The sequence below is a fragment of the Triticum urartu genome, unplaced genomic scaffold (assembly GCF_003073215.2).
Source record: "Triticum urartu cultivar G1812 unplaced genomic scaffold, Tu2.1 TuUngrouped_contig_2035, whole genome shotgun sequence".
Classification (NCBI taxonomy): domain Eukaryota; kingdom Viridiplantae; phylum Streptophyta; class Magnoliopsida; order Poales; family Poaceae; genus Triticum; species Triticum urartu.
Genome location: NW_024112501.1, coordinates 24843 through 45254, shown reverse-complemented (window position 1 = coordinate 45254; position 20412 = coordinate 24843). Strand labels below are relative to the sequence as shown.

The 20412-nt window shown below is 45.5% G+C and overlaps 2 protein-coding genes and 1 pseudogene across 2 annotated transcripts; 2 read left to right on the top strand and 1 right to left on the bottom strand.

Annotated features, from left to right (window-relative positions):
- The first annotated feature begins 1595 nt into the window (after positions 1-1595).
- On the top strand, positions 1596-2215 carry LOC125526846 (histone H3.2-like). Its single transcript, XM_048691463.1, has one exon. It carries the CDS (start codon positions 1619-1621, stop codon positions 2027-2029), a length of 411 nt encoding a protein of 136 aa, XP_048547420.1. The 5' UTR covers positions 1596-1618; the 3' UTR covers positions 2030-2215.
- Positions 2216-4013: 1798 nt separating this feature from the next.
- On the top strand, positions 4014-4536 carry LOC125526844 (histone H4). The gene has a single exon (XM_048691461.1). The coding sequence runs from the start codon at positions 4091-4093 to the stop codon at positions 4400-4402; it is 312 nt and encodes a 103-aa protein (XP_048547418.1). The 5' UTR covers positions 4014-4090; the 3' UTR covers positions 4403-4536.
- Positions 4537-7747: 3211 nt separating this feature from the next.
- Positions 7748-11684, bottom strand: LOC125526843 (annotated as a pseudogene).
- Positions 11685-20412: the final 8728 nt, after the last annotated feature.

Here is a 20412-nt window from a genome sequence, read left to right as displayed (position 1 = left end):
TACAAAGCTCAATTTCTCGGCCTGACCTTGTCCCCCTGAAGCGCATGGACGCATGGTCTGGAAGGCTTGGGCACCTTCAAAGGTCAAATTCTTTACTTGGTTGGCTCCACAAGATAGGGTTTGGACCGCCGATCGCTTGGAGAAGCGTGGTTGGCCAAACTGTGGCCCTTGCCCGCTTTGCAAAAGGGAACAAGAACACAAGGATACACCTCTTCGTCAAGTGTCGCTGCACGCTTAGACTCTGGAGATCAATCATTGAGAAGCTTGGGCTCGCGCACATGGACACCTCCGAATGGCAGTTAGATGAAACCGTCATTGAGTGGTGGCAGAAAGGAACCGACGACAGCAACCCTCACCGCCATGCAATGGCTTCCCTTACCATGTTCGTTTCTTGGACCATTTGGAATGAGAGAAACATCCGAGTACTCCGTCGGAAAAGTGCGCCACCGCCGGTCCTCCTAACCAACATTTTAGAAGACGCTAAACTTTGGGTTACTGTCGGCGCAAGGAAACTAGGGAACATCATATTATATGAGTAATTGTCATGCCGTGATTTGTGAGTGCGTTGTAAAACTCTACTCTCCCTTATTTAATTGAAGAGGCAAATCTTTTACATTCGTTTCAACTTTCAAGATAAAAAATCTAGCGAGCGCTCACGAGTGATTACGAGCTTCAAATGAACATAATCGAGCATAGTTTTTTTGCCTCGTTGAGTTTACCGAGTTTAGTGGTCACAAGCTTAACGAGCCAAGCAACTCATTAATTCATCTGTAAGAATGCTTCTTGAAATGGAAGAAAACAATTGAACATCAGAATTTTAGAATATGGCCCTGTTTGGTTGGGATTTTTTTTCATGGCTTCCACTGCTGAAAAGCCGACCAAATGAGCAGATTCCCAAACATGCTTGTCACGAATCCATTGAAAATAACTTGAACTAGGGACTTACAGAAACATCAGTAGTTCGGCGTGTGTGCTACAGCAGTCAAAACTGAAAAGAAATTATTGTTCTAAAATGGCCATTTTTCTAAAACAGTTTACAGATCAGTGTTTATGATGAATTAGCACATAATAATTTACCAGGGCTTTAGGGCATTACAGATAGCACATAAATAATTTACCAGGGCTTCAGGGCATTACAGATAATTCTTATACTAGTAAGTAAACAAATTGTTCTAGCACTCACTGAAACTCTTCTAAAAAAAGAAGCAGTATTTTTGTCAATTATCGTTTGGGCTGAGATTTTCGTCTGGGACGTTGGCGGCAAAGAGCAAAATACGGTCGCGCCTCGTCGGAGTCCATTTTCGTTTCATCTGCTTCTCCACGATCCGGCTGACTCCTCTTCGACCAATCAGAGCACGCGAAACCACCTCCCACGGATCACCCCCTCGACACCAGATCGCAACCGTCCACGCACGACGCATCCAACGGTCCACGCCCCACCATCCCTCCCGAAAAACTAAAACCAACGCGCGGCTCCCCGCTCCAATCCCCCGCCCGCTCGGCGCTCCCCTCCTTCCCTATTTAACGCCGCCCATTCCCCTTCTTCCTCCTCACTCCAATCCCCCAACCCTCCCAGCGCTCCCCCCTCCTCAACAACCTCCCGGCGCATCTCCGCTCCATGGCCCGCACCAAGCAGACGGCGAGGAAGTCCACCGGCGGCAAGGCGCCGAGGAAGCAGCTGGCCACCAAGGCGGCCCGCAAGTCCGCCCCGGCCACCGGCGGCGTCAAGAAGCCCCACCGCTTCCGCCCCGGCACCGTCGCGCTCCGGGAGATCCGCAAGTACCAGAAGAGCACCGAGCTGCTCATCCGCAAGCTCCCCTTCCAGCGCCTGGTGAGGGAGATCGCCCAGGACTTCAAGACCGACCTCCGCTTCCAGTCCTCCGCCGTCTCCGCCCTGCAGGAGGCCGCCGAGTCCTACCTGGTGGGGCTCTTCGAGGACACCAACCTCTGCGCCATCCACGCCAAGCGCGTCACCATCATGCCCAAGGACATCCAGCTCGCCCGCCGCATCCGTGGAGAGAGGGCCTAGGCTGCAGTCTGCAATCCATGCGTCGTCTGTTAGATCCCTGTTAGCCTGAGTTCGTCGGTGGAAGTGTGTGTGTGCTAGCAGTAGGGTTTCAGACTGTGCCCGTGTTGTTCTTGTCATGGTAGATGTGGTATGCCTAATGTGATGGTACCATCTTGTTGCCATTAGCAATGGAAATGAAAAATGTTTCTCATTCATCTGTGTTTGAATGCCTGTTCCCAACTTGCCAAATTTCTTGCCTGTTTTGCTCTGAATCTGAGCTTGAATTATCGTTCGACTGTCATCTGGCTAGCTGTCTCTGAACCCGAACGAACGAGCAGTTGAGATTGCTTGTCTGATAGTGTGCTCGTCTTCAGTTCCGTCCAGTGCCGGTATGTTTGATGTTCAGTGCACATATTCTGTTGAAACCATCCCTACTTTGCCTAGTTATGTTGCAATCACGCAACAAGTTACTTGGTGTCTTGTCTTCAGATTTTACAGGTTCAGAAAATGCTGCAGGCTTCCACACTGTTCCCGCAATATTATTGGTTGCATCACCCACAATTCCTAAATAACACACCAAAACATCGAGCAAGCGCTGGCCACTATTGGTCAGAATCTCATGCCGTTCCTGGTTCTTGGACATTGCTTGGATAGTATCCTGAATATGTGAAATGACCTGCCAGTTTTAGCTACTGTGTTCTTAATTGCTTCGATTTTGTACCTTATAATAGTACTAGTACTGTGTCAAAATTCTTCGAAATAACCATTCCGGTTGGTTGCCTCTGAACCTGAATGAACAGATGTAATACGCTCGTTCAGTTCAGTTCTGTGTAGTACACATAAACATCGCTTTCCTGATGATAACATCGGTGCTGAAAGTGTCTCAACCCTGCTTCTGTGCTGTATAGTCTCAAAACTACAAACACAGTTACAATACAGGTTACAAGGATGCCTCCAACTACAGTTTTTCTTGATTAAATGTTTATCATGAGGCACACCGCTACTTCTTAAGAGAATAACTGCTCCCACAGTAATACCAACGCCAATTTCTTGGTACCTATTCTCCAATCGCACACACTTAACGCGAAACACGGTTCATTCTGGGCAGTTTACAACAGTGCTGCTGTGGGGTCCGAATGTTTTCTGGTGGTAGGCTGATGTTAGAACAGTCAAGCATCTCGGAATTTAATTTTGTAGGAAGAGAGGCAGTATTATGTTTATGAACTGTACAGTTCATTTTAAATTATGAAATTTATTACTGATGCACGATGCAAGTCTCTATGACGGGAGAAGATTTGTAATGGCACTCTGTCGTGTGGCTCAAAATGAATGCAGAGCTTCTAGGACCAATTACCTGATCGCTAAGTTATTATATGTAATATTGTAAAGTGTTATTTGAATCCTTGAATTTGAAAAAAGTGAACTCCAGTAAGTGATGAAAAATGAGAATAGCAGTGATGCATTGCGTTCGAGCCAGTTTCTTGTAGATTATCTTCAGATCTCCAAAATAGTTCGGATGAAGGAATAAGAATCTGTCATTGGATGGGGACATGCTACAGCAACGCAGCAAGTATATCAAGTTGAATTGATATTCACAGTGAATTAGTGACTTATCTTGTTTTTGGGTTTGGTATACACCCATAAAAAAGTCAGTTCCTTGCAGACTAACCGAAGACAACCATTCTCATTTCGATAGAGAAAATCCCACAGACCCATAAAAATATTTTCAATACATTCTGCCTTTGATACCTACGGGTTTAATCTGAACACGACACGGCAGTTCTGGACCCGGCCCCGCCCACAGCCCAAAAATTTCGGGCTGCCGCCACAGCTCTGACCCAGCCCGCCAATCCACCGGTCCAAGCTTTCGGCCACGTCACCAGTCCGCGGCATCCCTCACCCGGATCGCCATCTCGACCGTCCACTCCATCCGCATCCAACGGCAGGCAGACGCCTCCTCCACCCTCTCGTCCCCGTTAAAACGCCCCTCGCCCCTCCACGCAAATCACATCACCAGGCACCAGCAGCCACCACCGTTCCTCCGATTCCACCACATCCGCTCGCAGCTCGAGATCGTGAGCCATGTCCGGGCGCGGCAAGGGAGGCAAGGGGCTGGGCAAGGGCGGCGCCAAGCGCCACCGGAAGGTGCTGCGCGACAACATCCAGGGCATCACCAAGCCGGCGATCCGGCGGCTGGCGCGGAGGGGCGGCGTGAAGCGCATCTCGGGGCTCATCTACGAGGAGACCCGCGGCGTGCTCAAGATCTTCCTCGAGAACGTCATCCGCGACGCCGTCACCTACACCGAGCATGCCCGCCGCAAGACCGTCACCGCCATGGACGTCGTCTACGCGCTCAAGCGCCAGGGCCGCACCCTCTACGGATTCGGCGGCTAGGTTCTTTGCCGCCGCCTGCAGATTCCAAAATCTTGATGGAACCCCGACTTGTTTAGCTCGCTGTTTACTCTGGCTCTGTAGTTCGAACTGAATCGTGGAACAAAGTTATTTCATATCTGTTGTTGGAAATGAAACCTGTCTTTGTGCAAATGCCGTCTTTCTGATTTTTATCTCTCTGTTGGGTACGATATTGAGGTGGCGATGAGTTGATTTGCCATAATTTTACCGGTATGAATCGTACCGTATTTGTTTGCAGGCTAATGTGTAATCTGAAAAAAACGCCACAGGGACTGAACACTTGTGTATCTCAATTCAGGAACATCATTTGCTTTGTTTCTGCTATTTGATCTGATGCATTTATACTGGACACCACTGATGTTACTTCTGTGGTGCAATGTGTTTAATGGACTGGGATTAGTCTGCATTTCATACTTTGAGTTCTAGATTCAGTCGCTATCCTTGACCAGAGGTCTGGGTGTACACATTTGCTCTGACTTGTAATGTGAAACTAGCCCACAGTGACCAATTCATGATGTAGCTCGTGCTAACTGCTAGTATAAGTTAATCAGGATCATCATTTGTGCCACAATAACCTTTTAATTGCTTGAATTGTGCTTCCAACTGCGGATTTGCAAATACAGATACACGATGCCCTCTTGGCAGTGACAGCAACTTCATCCTTCAGTTGAATTGATCAAGAGGTGCAATGATGTATTGGATCTGCTATGAATTATATTCAGATATCCAAAGCAGCTCCGATAAATGAATACTAATCTCTCCTGGGAAGACATGCTACGGGATACAACCATCATTCCGTCAGAACGACAATGGAACAAGCATACCAAGTTAGATGGATACTGGTATTCACGGCATATTAGCGGTCATTCTTGTCGTTTGGCTTTGAAGTATACTTATATAGTATGAAAGATGTCTGCTCATTAGAAAATAAACCAATATTTTTTTATAGATTATGCTCAATAGGCAGATTACAGTCTTCTCTATTTGATGCCAACAGCTTTGTCACAACCCCACCTGACAAACTTCAGGAACGCCTTTATGAAACTGAACGCCTGATACAAGGATTAGACTAACACACACTCCGAAGACACAAACACACAGGAACTTTAAACAACAAAAGACTTACATTTTGTACTATTAACACAAGCAAAATTTGGCACTCCCGTTAAAAATATACATGTACACCGATGTATAGAACAGAAATGAAAAATCGCTATCAAGTATGGGCAGCGAGGTGACTAAAGCAGCACAGAGATGGCAAGTTCCCCTGAAAAGCTCCGAGCAGCATCAAGCTGTTGGTGCTGCATTTACCGACTCACAGCATCCCAGTCCGGCACAGATTAGAGCAACCATGCTTTTCAAGGCACATGATACAGCAGTTCAGGTTGCTGTCATGGAGCGAAGGGAATACCAGAGTCGTCGGATGAGAACACGATTGCTCTGCCGCAAGTGCAGTGGCTGTAATTCCCAACAGTGGCAATATCGGTAACGCTTATGAGGGCTCTATCGGATTATTCTTGATACAATGGGGAAGCACGACCCGCGTGCTACAGGCGCGTGCATCGGGTCGGCTGGCTTGCGCTTGAGGGAGTCAGTTTTAGAGCTGCCAGTTATAGAAAATATGACAAGTTGTTTTCAGCTATGACATCAGAGTGCCTTTTTTCTGATTTTCATACTTATGGCAATGAGTTGTGCAGATTGATAATGGTCAAAATATAATAGGCTAAATCTGTTATCACTAAATAAGTAGATTTATGTGTTCCATTGTGCACAACATAATATTTAGAGTAATATGCATGGAACAACGTCTATACGTACTCGGTCAACCAGTAGTCTGCACTAGAAGCTCTGAAAAAAGTATGTGAGCAAACTTAAGTAGTAACCTTATATTTGTATCCATATCACGAAGCAGGCTTTCACCCCTTTATAGATAAGGGCATAAACAACCAAACCGATACAGTGTCACATGATACAAGGCATTGAGGAAATCCTCAAAAGCTGATCTAAAAGATATATGATCTTTTTCTCGAACTTGTAAATGATCTTAGCTACCTCCAGTTTCAGAATGGTCACATATTGCTATTACTGGGAATGCTTTTGCTCTTGCAGGTTCAACTTACTCTCCACTTCTGTTTTGCATGGAATTGACTCGCCTCTTGATAAATTTCTAGTATTCTGAATTTCTCTTCCTGTTGCCACAGAAATATTTTTTTTCTTTGGCAAATCAGTGTAGAAATCCATGGTTTCTATGTAGCAATAGGCATGCATTGGTCTCTGTTTTCGAGCTGATTCTTCCATTTCTTTCTTGCTGGGCTTGGATAACTGAGTATTCTAATATGAAATTCTTCTGACTTTGTATGTAGCTCACTTGCATGGGAGGTTTATTCCAGCACGCGTTGAACATGAAGTATATCACATACGGTGGGTGATGATGTCTCATAACAAAAAGTAAGCCACATGAACTTAGTAACTCAGAATTTACCATTCCGTGATGAATAAATTCTGATTGGTATATGCTAGACTTCTAATTTTGTTAATAATAAGCTTCATTTTTATCTGGAGCAAAAACATCGATTCACGTTGCTACCTACATGGCTACATGTCATGTTGAATGCTTAAAAGAATTCTGAAAAGAGCAACATGTATCGATTGGTTTCAGAAAAATTGACGATGAATTGTGTTTTCTAAAAAGGCATCCATGTATATGGATAGGGAATTGGTAATCTTGGATTGACATGCCATGTAAGACTTAATTTTCCTGGCACATACATGAAACTTTATCAGCTAATAAAGAAAATTTGTTTGTTGTCATTTGGTAAGCATAAGAGTTCATTATTTTGGTGTGCAAATAAAATTAACCTAGATATATCACCTCTACTGGGTATCTTATTTTAACCTTATTGTTTTACTACAGAACGGCCCGTGCGTTGCAACGGGAGAAAAAAAAACCATAATCTCCAATGGCCATGACCATATTTTCCTGCATCACCGAGATACACTACCACTCTCATTTTCGTGAATTCGTGAACAATTTTTGAAAATCATAAACATTTTTTTAAACTCCTGAACATATCTGAAAACATGAACATTTTCTACATTCAGGGAAAAATTGAATTCATGAACATTGTGTACTATTCACAAATATTTTAATTTTTTTTGAACATTTTCCAAAACATTGTCCTTGAATAGGCGAACATTTCTAGAATCGGCGACCATTTTTGGAAATTGGTGGAACAATTTTTTAAATAATTCACGAACATTTTTTTTATCTAATGAACATTTTTTGAAATGCATGGTCATTGTTTGAACCAGTGAACATTTTATGAATCAATAAACCATTTTGTAAGTCACGAACAACTTTTGAATTTTTAGGATATTCTCAGTTTTTAGGATATTTTCAGACGAGGCAACACATCCGTCATGGCAAGAACAAACACTAGCACGCATACATTTCCAACGCTGGACAAAGGCTAAGATGTCCTTGGGAATGATGGTGACGCGCTTGGCATGGATGGCGCAGAGGTTGGTGTCCTCGAACAGCCCCAACAGATATGCCTCGGCGGCCTCCTGCAGCGCGGAGACGGCGGAGCTCTGGAAGTGGAGGTCGGCCTTGAAGTCCTGGGCGATCTCCCGGACGAGACGCTGGAAGGGGGGGTTGGGTATGAGCAACTCGGTGATCTGCCAAAGTCGACGGTGCTAGGGTGGAAGCGGCAGGGCTTCTTGACGTTGCCGGTGGCCGGGGCGCACCGCCTTAGCCTGCGATGAAAATGGATCACTGATCGAATTAATGGTTTTTAAAAATAAAATAGTTTAGAAATTGAATTTAGTAATTAATGAGATGATGTCACCATGTTGTGGGAGATTTGGCTTCATGCATGCACGTGCTCTCTTCACAAGAGGTAGATGGCATTAAAAGTTGGTACTACCCAAGGACATATCCATGGACTTTTTTCATCCATCAATCAATGATCGACAAGTCTTTTCGGTCAGTCAATGCATACATGTGCTCTTTTCATAAGGGAAAAATCATACGAGAAGGCATACTATGCTTCATAGATTTTTCTCATCACGTCAATGCATGAAGACTAAGCAATCTATTTTGACTTTTTATTGGTTTGCCAATTATTGTACTATAGAGGCATTAATGACGAATGGCCTCGTCTGTCAACGGATAAAATTTAAACAACCACTCTTTACTTACTCTTTTTTTAAAAGAGAAGTTGTTGCTAAAGCTACACTATTTACTTATCCTTGGTATGTAAGTTTGACACCGGTGATAGACTACTTTTGAAACTGGATCATTTCATGTTAAACTCGTAATCGTGATTACAGGAGGAGATGATTTATGTGAGCCATATTCGGCAGTTAACGTGTACATAATAACATAGGGGAGTCATGCACCACACGACTTCGTCGCTGCAGGACCCGTTGCAGGCATGAGACACAAGGCACTGCATAATGCAAATGGTGCCTTGCATGGTGAGGGCCCTTGTGCTAGTTATATATTAGTGATACTAATATCCAGCATTAACCCCTCGCAAAAAAATCCAACATTAACCACTAATCTTGCTTAGTCTTTGGTGACTTGGTCTATTCTTCTTCTAGTTGTGTGCTGCAGGAAGAAAGGGAAAAGGGTGGATGAAAAAAGCAGCTAGTGCAAATGCAACAAAGATAAAAGGGTGGATGTGGGATCTGTTATTCGAGGCGAAACTTAGTACGCGTACCCTAACCGTTTTCCTCCTCCTCACAACGTCTCCCATGCGGCCAGGGTTTCTCCGCCTCTCACTGGCGCCAATGCTGGTCTGTCTTGTTTATTATTGAAAGGATCGATATGGTTGACTAGAGGGGGGGGGGGGTGAATAGGCAACTACCAATTTTTAGCTTTTCTTTACCAAATTAAAGTTTGCATCAAAGTAGGTTGTCTAGATGTGCAACTAGGTGAGCAACCTATATGATGCAATAACAACAAGCATACAAGCAAGCAAGGGGAGAAACATTAAAGAGCTTGCACAAGTAAAGGTAAGAGATAACCAAGAGTGGATCCGGTGAAGACGAGGATGTGTTACCGAAGTTCCTTCCTTTTGAGGGGAAGTACGTCTCCGTTGGAGCGATGTGGAGGCACAATGCTCCCCAAAAAGCCACTAGGGCCACCGTATTCTCCTCACGCCCTCACACAATGCGAGATGCCGTGATTCCACTATTGGTGCCCTTAAAGGCGGCGACCGAACCTTTGCAAACAAGGTTGGGGCAATCTCCACAACTTAATAGGAGGCTCCCAACAAGACCACGAAGCTTCACCACAATGGAATATGGCTCCGAGGTGACCTCAACCGTCTAGGGTGCTCAAACACCCAAGAGTAACAAGATCTGCTAGGGATGAGTGGGGGAATCGAAAATCCCTTGGTGGAAGTGTAGATCGGAGCCTTCTTAACCACTCCCGAGCAAATCAACAAATTTGATTGGCTAGAGAGATAGATCGGGCGGAAATGAAGCTTGGAGTATTTAATGGAGCTTGAGCAATAAATGGAGCTTGGGGGAGGAAGAGGTAGGTGAGAAGGAAGAAGGGGACTCCTTTTTATAGTGGGGGCAACAATCCCGTTGCCCCCCACCAACCAGCCCCGCACAGGGCGGTACTACCGCTGAGAGGGGGCGGTACTACCGCCAGGACAGCGGTACTGCCGTGCTGAGGAGACTAGTAGGGAACAGATCCAACTGCGATACTACCGCGGTGGTAGGGCGGTACTACCGCTCCAGGAACGGTACTACCGCCACTACAACCGTGACTAGTGCCGCAAAACCTGACACGAGAAAAAGACCTCTCGAATCGAGGCGGTAGGAGCCAGACTGCCCAACGGTACTACGGCAGTGGGGTCAAGGGCGGTAGTACCGCTGTGGAGCGGTACTGCCGCTTGTGACCCTTCGGCCGTAGTACCGCAGGCAGTGCGGTACTACCGCTAGGGAGAGAGAGAGAGGGAGAAGGGATCTCTCAAAGAAGCTGAGGACCAGGCGGAGGTGCCAGGCCCCCAGCGGTACTACTGCTGTGGAGCCACGGCGGTACTACCGCTGCGGAGCGGTACTGCCGCTTGTGGCTTCTCAGCGGTACTATCGCTGGGTGCGCGGTACTGTCGCTTAGACCTAGACAGAACAAGGAAGAGAGGAGAGATCTCTTCAATGGACAGGAAAAGCTCGGAGGGTGAGAAGCTGATGTGTACGTGATGATTCCACCCATGCAAAACCCCAGCGGACCCCCTCTTGATAGTACGGTGCCCTCTATGCAACTAGTCCACCGAGAAAAAAATGAAAGAGCTACACCGTCTTGAAATACACTCCGAGGGGAAGAAGGCGTCTCGTGCCAGGGGAGAATCTGTGAATTATTCAAAGCACAAGATTAGTCCGCAAACATATTGTCATCAATCACCAAAACTACCTTGAGAGAGATATGCCGTAACAATCTCCCCCTTTTTGGTGGATTGATGACAACTAGGGATTTGCGCAAGGAAAAGAAATGAAACGAAGAAAACTAAGAACTACAAAATATAGACGGGCTCCCCCAGAATGTGTGCACCTAGAGATGGCACGACACACACATTCGGATCAACACTCCCCCTATATTTTATAATCTAACAATACTAAGCACAATATATATGAGAGAAGTGAGTAAACAGGACAAGCATGCATCTCACAATAAACTATAGTACTCTGAAATGACATAAGTAATAAGGTAGCGATAGGGAGCATATGTCTTACACCATATGACTAGAACTTAGGTCTCACACCAAACCAAACCAAAGAAGGAACACACAAGAAAACACAAGACGACTCAAAGCACGACACAAGAAGCAGATCCCTACACTCTCTCCCCCTTTGGCAGCGAGACACCAAAAAAGGGCATAGAGTGACACTACGACTCCAGGTGATGGGAGGAGGAAGATCTCGAACATCACATCTCTGCATCTTCATCATGGGTCGAAAACTGCTCGGCATCGGAGTCGGTCCAGTGGCAATTCTGATGAATCCAGTCCTCCTCTTCAGTGATCTGACCCTCAGACCCACTGGCAACTGTTGCTCCCATCTGATGCATGAGCTCCTTGTGGCGCGTCCTGGCATGCTTCTCCGCCACATGAGTCATGTACTGACCATGGGACTCCATGCAGAAAAGCTTCTTTATCTTGCGCTTAAGCTTCTGTGCCCACGACGGTTCTGCAGTAGAGGGTCCAAAGTCCTCCTCATGAGCATCAGTAGTAGCCTCACCCTCGGTCCCCATGGCAGCAGCAGCAGCAGACGGGCCCCCTGTGGCAGCAGTAGCAGATGGACCCCCTGTGTGAGGCGCTGTCCAGTTGTCCTTCTTCCTCAGACGCTTGATCTCATGAGAAACCAAGTCTCCAGTCTCTAGCAGCACTCTGGGATAAGTCTATGCCCAGGCCCTCTCAATGAGCCTCATGATGAATGGACCATAGATAGGACACTTGCGCTCAGACACGGCAGATAGAAGTTCAGACCACATGACATGAGAGATATCCAGGCTCTCTCCAGTGCTTGCTTCCTTCTCATGCTGACAGAAAAGGAGCATGTCCACGAGGTAAGAGTGTACCATATCCAGATTCCCGATCCGAGGGAAGAGAGTCTCACGGAATATGCGATGAAGAATGTCCAGATACGGAGACAACTCATAGGTTTTCTTCTCAGTTACTGGGTGAACCTTCGCAGTGCAGTAGGGCCAAAGGGCTTGCTTGTGGGTGGATGTAGCATTGCAGTGAGGACGGAAACCGACAGGAGTCTCAAGCCCGGTATCCACCACATCAAGTAACTTCATGAAAGCCTTCCACTTGACAGAAAGCAGCTTGCCATTGGTCATTCATGTCAGAGTCCTGTCGACATCCGTCCCAAGATGGACGGTGGCATAGAATTGAGCCACCAAATCCGCATCGAAATCCTTGTTGAATTGCATGATCCTGAGAATGTTCAGCTGAGTGCACATCTGAAGAGCTTTGCCAAAGTACTCCGGGTCCTTCTCCATAGCATCAGTGTCAATGGAGCGAACATCAACAAAAAGATTCTTCTTGGCCTTGATCACATCAAAGTAGATGGCAAACTGAAAACTATTCCAGAACGGGCGGTTGACCAAAGTGGGTTCTTGGTCCACCGCATAGGGGTTGCGGCGACACTTCTCTCAAAACTCCTTGTTGGTCATCTCAGTCACAGTCTTCCCTTTTGGCTTGTTGGAGGCTCGCTTCGATTGCTGAGGAGGTGGAGGAACACTTGCAGATGCACTTGTTGGAGGCGGTTGGGTGCTCGAGGAACCACCGGCTGGCTCTGAGGTGCGGTAGCGTTTTGATGTGGCACGCCGGGGTTGATACGGCGACCTTGCTGCTCGGAAGGATCATCACCTGGAGCCAAACACAAGAACACGCAAAACAACTAGAAAGAACGAGCATAAGCCAACAAACTCAACAAAAGATCAAGGTAAGGCAGGAAAATGATGAAATTGGCATTCAGCGGTAGTACCGTGACCTGTCCGCGGTAGTACCGCCCCAAGCGGTAGTACCGCCCCAAAGGGAGTGGTAGTACCGCTCTAGGTCAAGCGGTAGTACCGCTCCAAGAGGAGCGGTAGTACTGCTTGAGGCAGAGAAACATCAGTTTCATATAGCACGAGGCGGTGAAACAGCGGGTTCTTACTACCGCAGTCAGATCCGGCACTACCGGCCTACCAAATTCAAAAATAATCCTACCAAACTCTAATCGAGATAGTCTAGTTGCCTTCTCCAACCAACTCAAGCCTATATGTAGCCAAAAATCTAGATATGCAACCACCATTGCCCCTAAGAAACAAGAACTGAAAAAGAGACAAAATGAAAGAAGGAACGGGGGCAATACCGGCATCCATGGCAAGAGGACGAGGTGGGGATCGACTCCACCAAAGGAAATGGAGAGGGACGCCCCGGAGACGGAGATCCGCCGGAGCCCTCCCGCGGCGAGAGGAGGCTGGAGAGAGGAAGAGAAAAGAGGGGCGAAGTGAATGGGTATGGGGGAGAAGAAACCTCCCCTGCCCCCGACTTAACCCCCTGTTCTCGTCCCCCAGCGGTAGTACCATGCTGGGGGGCGGTAGTACCGCTTACGAGCGGTAGTACCGCGCACCACCAGCGGTAGTACCGCCCAGCACGCCACAGCAACTAAACAGACACGGCTTTAGCTCGACGAAACGACAAAAACGGCAAACACACCAGCAAACGACCAAGACACACCTCTTCACAAGAGGGCGGTGGCCGGGGCCACCTATGTTTGAGTCAAAAAGTATGGCACCGCGAAGATTTTAACCTTGGGCCCATGACCAAAACTCGTCTTTTAAGCATAAGTGCCATCAACAATGGCTAAAGTGAAAGACTTGATCAATTTATGCATAATGGGGGGAGGGAGAGTTCATTGAGAGAACAACACTCCCCCTATGTCCATGCCTACACCTAAACTAGACAACAAATTGAGCGAGGTAGGGTGTGCACGGGTTCAAGCCACATTGCTCGAATCAATGATATTTAGCTCATGCCTTAACTCGCGAAATCTTGCTTCATCCAAGGGCTTCGTGAAAATATCTGCAAGGTTGTCATGAGTGTTGACATAGTTGAGCTCAATCTCTCCTCGCCTAATGTGATCCCGGATGAAGTGATACCGAATCTCAATATGCTTTGTCTTGAAGTGTTGCACTGGGTTGAGAGAAATCTTGATGGCACTTTCATTGTCACACCAAAGAGGCACTTTGTCACAAGTGACACCGTAATCCTTTAAAGTTTGCCTCATCCATAGAAGTTGTGCACAACAACTACCGACGGCAACATACTCCGCCTCAGTGGACGAGAGAGACACACAACTTTGCTTTTTGGAAGACCAACTTACCAAAGAGCAACCAAGGAATTGGCACCCTTCAGAAGTGGACTTCCTATCCACTTTGTCTCCCGCCCAATCAGAATCCGAGTACCCTACAAGCTTGAAGTTTGATCCTCTTGGGTACCATAAGCCAAAGTTTGGGGTATGAGCCAAATATCGAAAGATTCATTTGACTGCCACAAAGTGACTTTCCTTAGGTGCGGCTTGAAACCGTGCACAAATTCCCACACTCAACATGATGTCCGGTCTAGATGCACAAAGGTAAAGCAAGGATCCAATCATGGAACGATATACCTTTTGATCCACCACTTTACCATTGGGATCTAAGTCGAGTTGGCACTTGGTGGGCATTGGAGTAGAGGCCGGCTTGACACTTAGCTTGAATCTCTTGAGCATGTCTTGAGTGTATTTGGATTGATTGATGAAGGTTCCTTCTCTTCTTTGCTTCACTTCGACCCTAGAAAGAACTTCAACTCTCCCATGGAGGACATCTCGAACTTTGAGGTCATGAGAGCGGCAAATTCCTCATTGAAAGCTTTGTTAGGAGAACCAAAGATAATATCATCAACATATAATTGGCACACAAACAACTTGAAGGAAATATGCCCTTAGAGGCAATAAATGAAGTTATTATTTTATTTCCTTATTTCATGATAAATGTTTATTATTCATTGCTAGAATTGTATTAAACCGAAACATAATACATGTGTACACAGACAAACAGAGTGTCACTAGTATGCCTCTACTAGACTAGCTCGTTAATCAAAGATGGTTATGTTTCCTAACCATAGACAAAGGAGTTGTTATTTGATTAACGAGGTCACATCATTAGTTGAATGATCTGATTGACATGACCCATTCCATTAGCTTAGCACCCGATCGTTTAGTATGTTGCTATTGCTTTTCTTCATGACTTATACATGTTCCTATAACTATGAGATTATGCAACTCCCGTTTGCCGGAGGAACACTTTGGGTGCTACCAAACGTCACAACGTAACTGGGTGATTATAAAGGAGCATTACAGGTCTCCAAAGGTAGATGTTGGGTTGGCGTATTTCAAGATTAGGATTTGTCACTCCGATTGTCGGAGAGGTATCTCTGGGCCCTCTCGGTAATACACATCACATAAGCCTTGCAAGCATTACAACTAATATGTTAGTTGTGAGATGATGTATTACGGAACGAGTAAAGAGACTTGCCGGTAACGAGATTGAACTAGGTATTGGATACCGACGATCGAATCTCGGGCAAGTAACATACCGATGACAAAGGGAACAACGTATGTTGTTATGCGGTCTGACCGATAAAGATCTTCGTAGAATATGTAGGAGCCAATATAGGCATCCAGGTCCCTCTATTGGTTATTGACCGGAGACGTGTCTCAGTCATGTCTACATTGTTCTCGAACCTGTAGGGTCCGCACGCTTAAGGTTACGATGACAGTTATATTATGAGTTTATGCATTTTGATGTACCGAAGGTTGTTCGGAGTCCCGGATGTGATCACGGACATGACGAGGAGTCTCGAAATGGTCGAGACATAAAGATTGATATATTGGAAGCCTATGTTTGGATATCGGAAGTGTTCCCGGTGAAATCGGGATTTTACCGGAATACTGGGAGGGTTACCGGAACCCCCCGGGAGCTATATGGGCCATAGTGGGCCTTAATGGAAAAGAGAAGGGGCTGCCCTAGATGGGCTGCGCGCCTCCCCCTTCCCCTAGTCCTATTAGGACTAGGAGAGGTGGCCGGCCCCCCCCTCCTCTTTTCCCCCCCCGCGAATCCTATTCCAACTAGGATTTGGGGGGGGGGGGAAATCCTACTCCCAGAGGGAGTAGGACTCTCCTGGCGCGCCTAGCTTGGCCGGCCAGCCTCCCCCTCTACTCCTTTATATACTGAGGTAGAGGCACCCCGAAAACACACAAGTTGATCCACGTGATCTATTCCTTAGCCGTGTGCGGTGCCCCCTGCCACCATATTCCTCGATAATACTGTAGCGGAGTTTAGGCGAAGCCCTGCTGCTGTAGTTCATCAAGATCGTCACCACGCCGTCGTGCTGACGGAACTCTTCCCCGACACTTTGCTGGATCGGAGTCCGGGGATCATCATCGAGCTGAACGTGTGCTCGAACTCGGAGGTGCTGTAGTTTCGGTGCTTGATCGGTTGGATCGTGAAGACGTACGACTACTTCCTCTACGTCGTGTCAGCGCTTTCGCAGTCGGTCTGCATTGGGTACGTAGACAACACTCTCCCCTCTCGTTGCTATGCATCACATGATCTTGCGTGTGCGTAGGACTTTTTTTGAAATTACTACGAAACCCAACAGTGGCATCCGAGCCTAGGTTATTTATGTTGATGTTATATGCACGAGTAGAACACAAGTGAGTTGTGGACGATACAAGTCATACTGCCTACCAGCATGTCATACTTTGGTTCGGCGGTATTGTTGGACGAGACGACCCGGACCAACCTTACGCGTACGCTTACGCGAGACCAGTTCCCTCGACGTGCTTTGCACATAGATGGCTTGCGGGCGACTGTCTCTCCAACTTTAGTTGAACCAAGTATGGCTACGCCCGGTCCTTGCGAAGGTTAAAACGGAGTCTATTTGACAAACTATCGTTGTGGTTTTGATGCGTAGGTGAGATTGGTTCTTGCTTAAAGCCCGTAGCAGCCACGTAAAACTTGCAACAACAAAGTAGAGGACGTCTAACTTGTTTTTGCAGGGCATGTTGTGATGTGATATGGTCAAGGCATGATTTTTATTGTATGAGACGATCATGTTTTGTAACCGAGTTATCGGCAACTGGCAGGAGCCATATGGTTGTCGCTTTATTGTATGCAATGCAATCGCGATGTAATGCTTTACTTTATTACTAAACGGTAGTGATAGTCGTGGAAGCATAAGATTGGCGAGATGACAACGATGCTACGATGGAGATTAAGGTGTCACGCTGGTGACGATGGTGATCATGACGGTGCTTCGGAGATGGAGATCACAAGCACAAGATGATGATGGCCATATCATATCACTTATATTGATTGCATGTGATGTTTATCTTTTTATACATCTTATCTTGCTTTGATTGACGGTAGCATTATAAGATGATCTCTCACTAAATTATCAAGAAGTGTTCTCCCTGAGTATGCACCGTTGCCAAAGTTCGTCGTGCCCAGACACCACGTGATGATCGGGTGTGATAAGCTCTACGTCCATCTACAACGGGTGCAAGCCAGTTTTGCACACGCAGAATACTCAGGTTAAACTTGACGAGCCTAGCATATGCAGATATGGCCTCGGAACACGGAGACCGAAAGGTCGAGCGTGAATCATATAGTAGATATGATCAACATAACGATGTTCACCATTGAAAACTAATCCATCTCACGTGATGATCGGTTATGGTTTAGTTGATTTGGATCATGTAATCACTTAGAAGATTAGAGGGATGTCTATCTAAGTGGGAGTTCTTAAGTAATATGATTAAATTGAACTTAAATTTATCATGAACTTAGTCCTGGTAGTATTTTGCAAATTATGTTGTAGATCAATAGCTCGCGTTGTTGCTTCCCTGTGTTTATTTTGATATGTTCCTAGAGAAAATTGTGTTGAAAGATGTTAGTAGCAATGATGCGGATTGGATCCTGATCTGAGGTTTATCCTCATTGCTGCACAGAAGAATTATGTCCTTGATGCACCGCTAAGTGACAGACCTATTGCAGGAGCAGATGCAGACGTTATGAACGTTTGGCTAGCTCAATATGATGACTACTTGATAGTTTAGTGCACCATGCTTAACGGCTTAGAATCGGGACTTCAAAGACGTTTTGAATGTCATGGACCATATGAGATGTTCCAGGAATTGAAGTTAATATTTCAAGAAAATACCCGAGTTGAGAGATATGAAGTCTCCAACAAGTTCTATAGCTAAAAGATGGAGGAGAATTGCTCAACTAGTGAGCATGTGCCCAGATTGTCTGAGTACAACAATCGCTTGAATCAAATGGGAGTTAATCTTCCAGATAAGATAGTGATTGACAGAATTCTCTAGTCACCATCATCAAGTTAGTAGAACTTCGTGATGAACTATGATATGCAAGGGATAACGGAAACGATTCCCAAGCTCTTCGCAATGCGGAAATTGACGAAGGTAGAAATCAAGAAAAACATCAAGTGTTGATGGTAGACAAAGACCACCAGTTTCAAGAAAAGGGCAGAGGGAAGAAGGGGAACTTCAAGAAGAACAGCAAGCAAGTTGCTGCTCAAGTGAAGAAGCCCAAGTCTGGTCCTAAGCCTGAGACTAAGTGTTTCTACTGCAAAGGGACTGATCACTGGAAGCGGCACTACCCCAAGTGATTGGCAGATAAGAAGGATGGCAAAGTAAACATAAGTATATTTGATATACATGTTATTGATGTGTACTTTACTAGTGTTTATAGCAACCCCTCAGTATTTGATACTAGTTCAGTTGCTAAAGATTAGTAACTCGAAACGGGAGTTGCAGAATAAACAGAGACTAGTTAAGGGTGAAGTGACGATGTGTGTTGGAAATAGTTCCAAGATTGATATGATCATCATCGCGCACTCCCTATACTTTCGAGATTAGTGTTGAACCTGAATAAGTGTTATTTGGTGTTTGCGTTGAACATGAATATGATTTGATCATGTTTATTGTAATACGGTTATTCATTTAAGTAAAAGAATAAATTGTTGTTCTGTTTACATGAATAAAACCTTACATGGTTACACACCCAATGAAAATAGTTCGTTGGATCTCGATCATAGTAATACACATAATCATAATATTGAAACCAAAAGATGCAAAGTTAATAATGATAGTGCAACTTATTTGTGGCACTGATGTTTAGGTCATATTGGTGTAAAGCGCATGAAGAAACTCCATGCTGATGGGCTTTTGGAATCACTTGATCATGAATCAGTTGATGCTTGCGAACCATGCCTCATGGGCAAGATGACTAAGACTCTGTTCTTCGGAACAATGGAGCGAGCAACAGATTTGTTGGAAATCATACATACTGATGTATGTGGTCCGATGAATATTGAGGCTCGCGACAAGTATCATTATTTTCTGATCTTCACAGATGATTTGAGCAGATATGAGTATATCTACTTGATGAAACATAAATCTGAAACATTTGAAAAGTTCAAAGAATTTCAGAGTGAAGCGAAAAATCATCATAACAAGAAAATAAAGTTTCTACGATCTGATCATAGAGAAGAGTATTTGAGTTACGAGTTTGGCCTTCAGTTAAAAACAATGTGAAATAGTTTCACTACTCATGCCACCTGGAACACCACAATATAATGGTGTGTCCGAACGTCATAACCGTACTTCATTGGATATAGTGCAATCTATGATGTATCTTACCGATCTACCACTATCGTTTTGGGGTTATGCATTAGAGACAGCTGCATTCACGTTAAATAGGGCACCATCAAAATCCGTTGAGACGACGCCTTATGAGCTATGGTTTGGCAGGAAACCAAAGTTGTCGTTTCTTAAAGTTTGGGGCTGCGATGCTTATGTGAAAAAGCTTCAACCTGATAAGCTCGAACCCAAATCGGAGAAATGTGTCTTCATAGGATACCCAAAGGAGACTGTTGGGTACACCTTCTATCACAAATCCGAAGGCCAGACTTTTGTTGCTAAATTCGGAGTTTTTCTAGAGAAGGACTTTCTCTCAAAAGAAGTGAGTGGGAGGAAAGTAAAAACTTGATAAGGTAATTGTACCTTCTCCCTTATTGGAAAGTAGTTCATCACAGAAATCTGTTCCTGTGACTACTACACCAATTAGTGAGGAAGCTAATGATGATGATCATGTAACTTCAGATCAAGTTACTACCGAATCTCGCAGGTAAACCAGAGTGAGATCCGCACCAGAGTGGTACGGTAATCCTGCTCTGGAAGTCATGTTACTAGACCATGACGAACTTGCGAACTATGAGGAAGCGATGATGAGCCCAGATTCCGCAAAATGGCTTGAGGCCATGAAATCTGAGATGGGATCCATGTATGAGAACAAAGTATGGACTTTGGTTGACTTGCCCAATGATCGACAAGCAATTGAGAATAAATGGATCTTCAAGAGG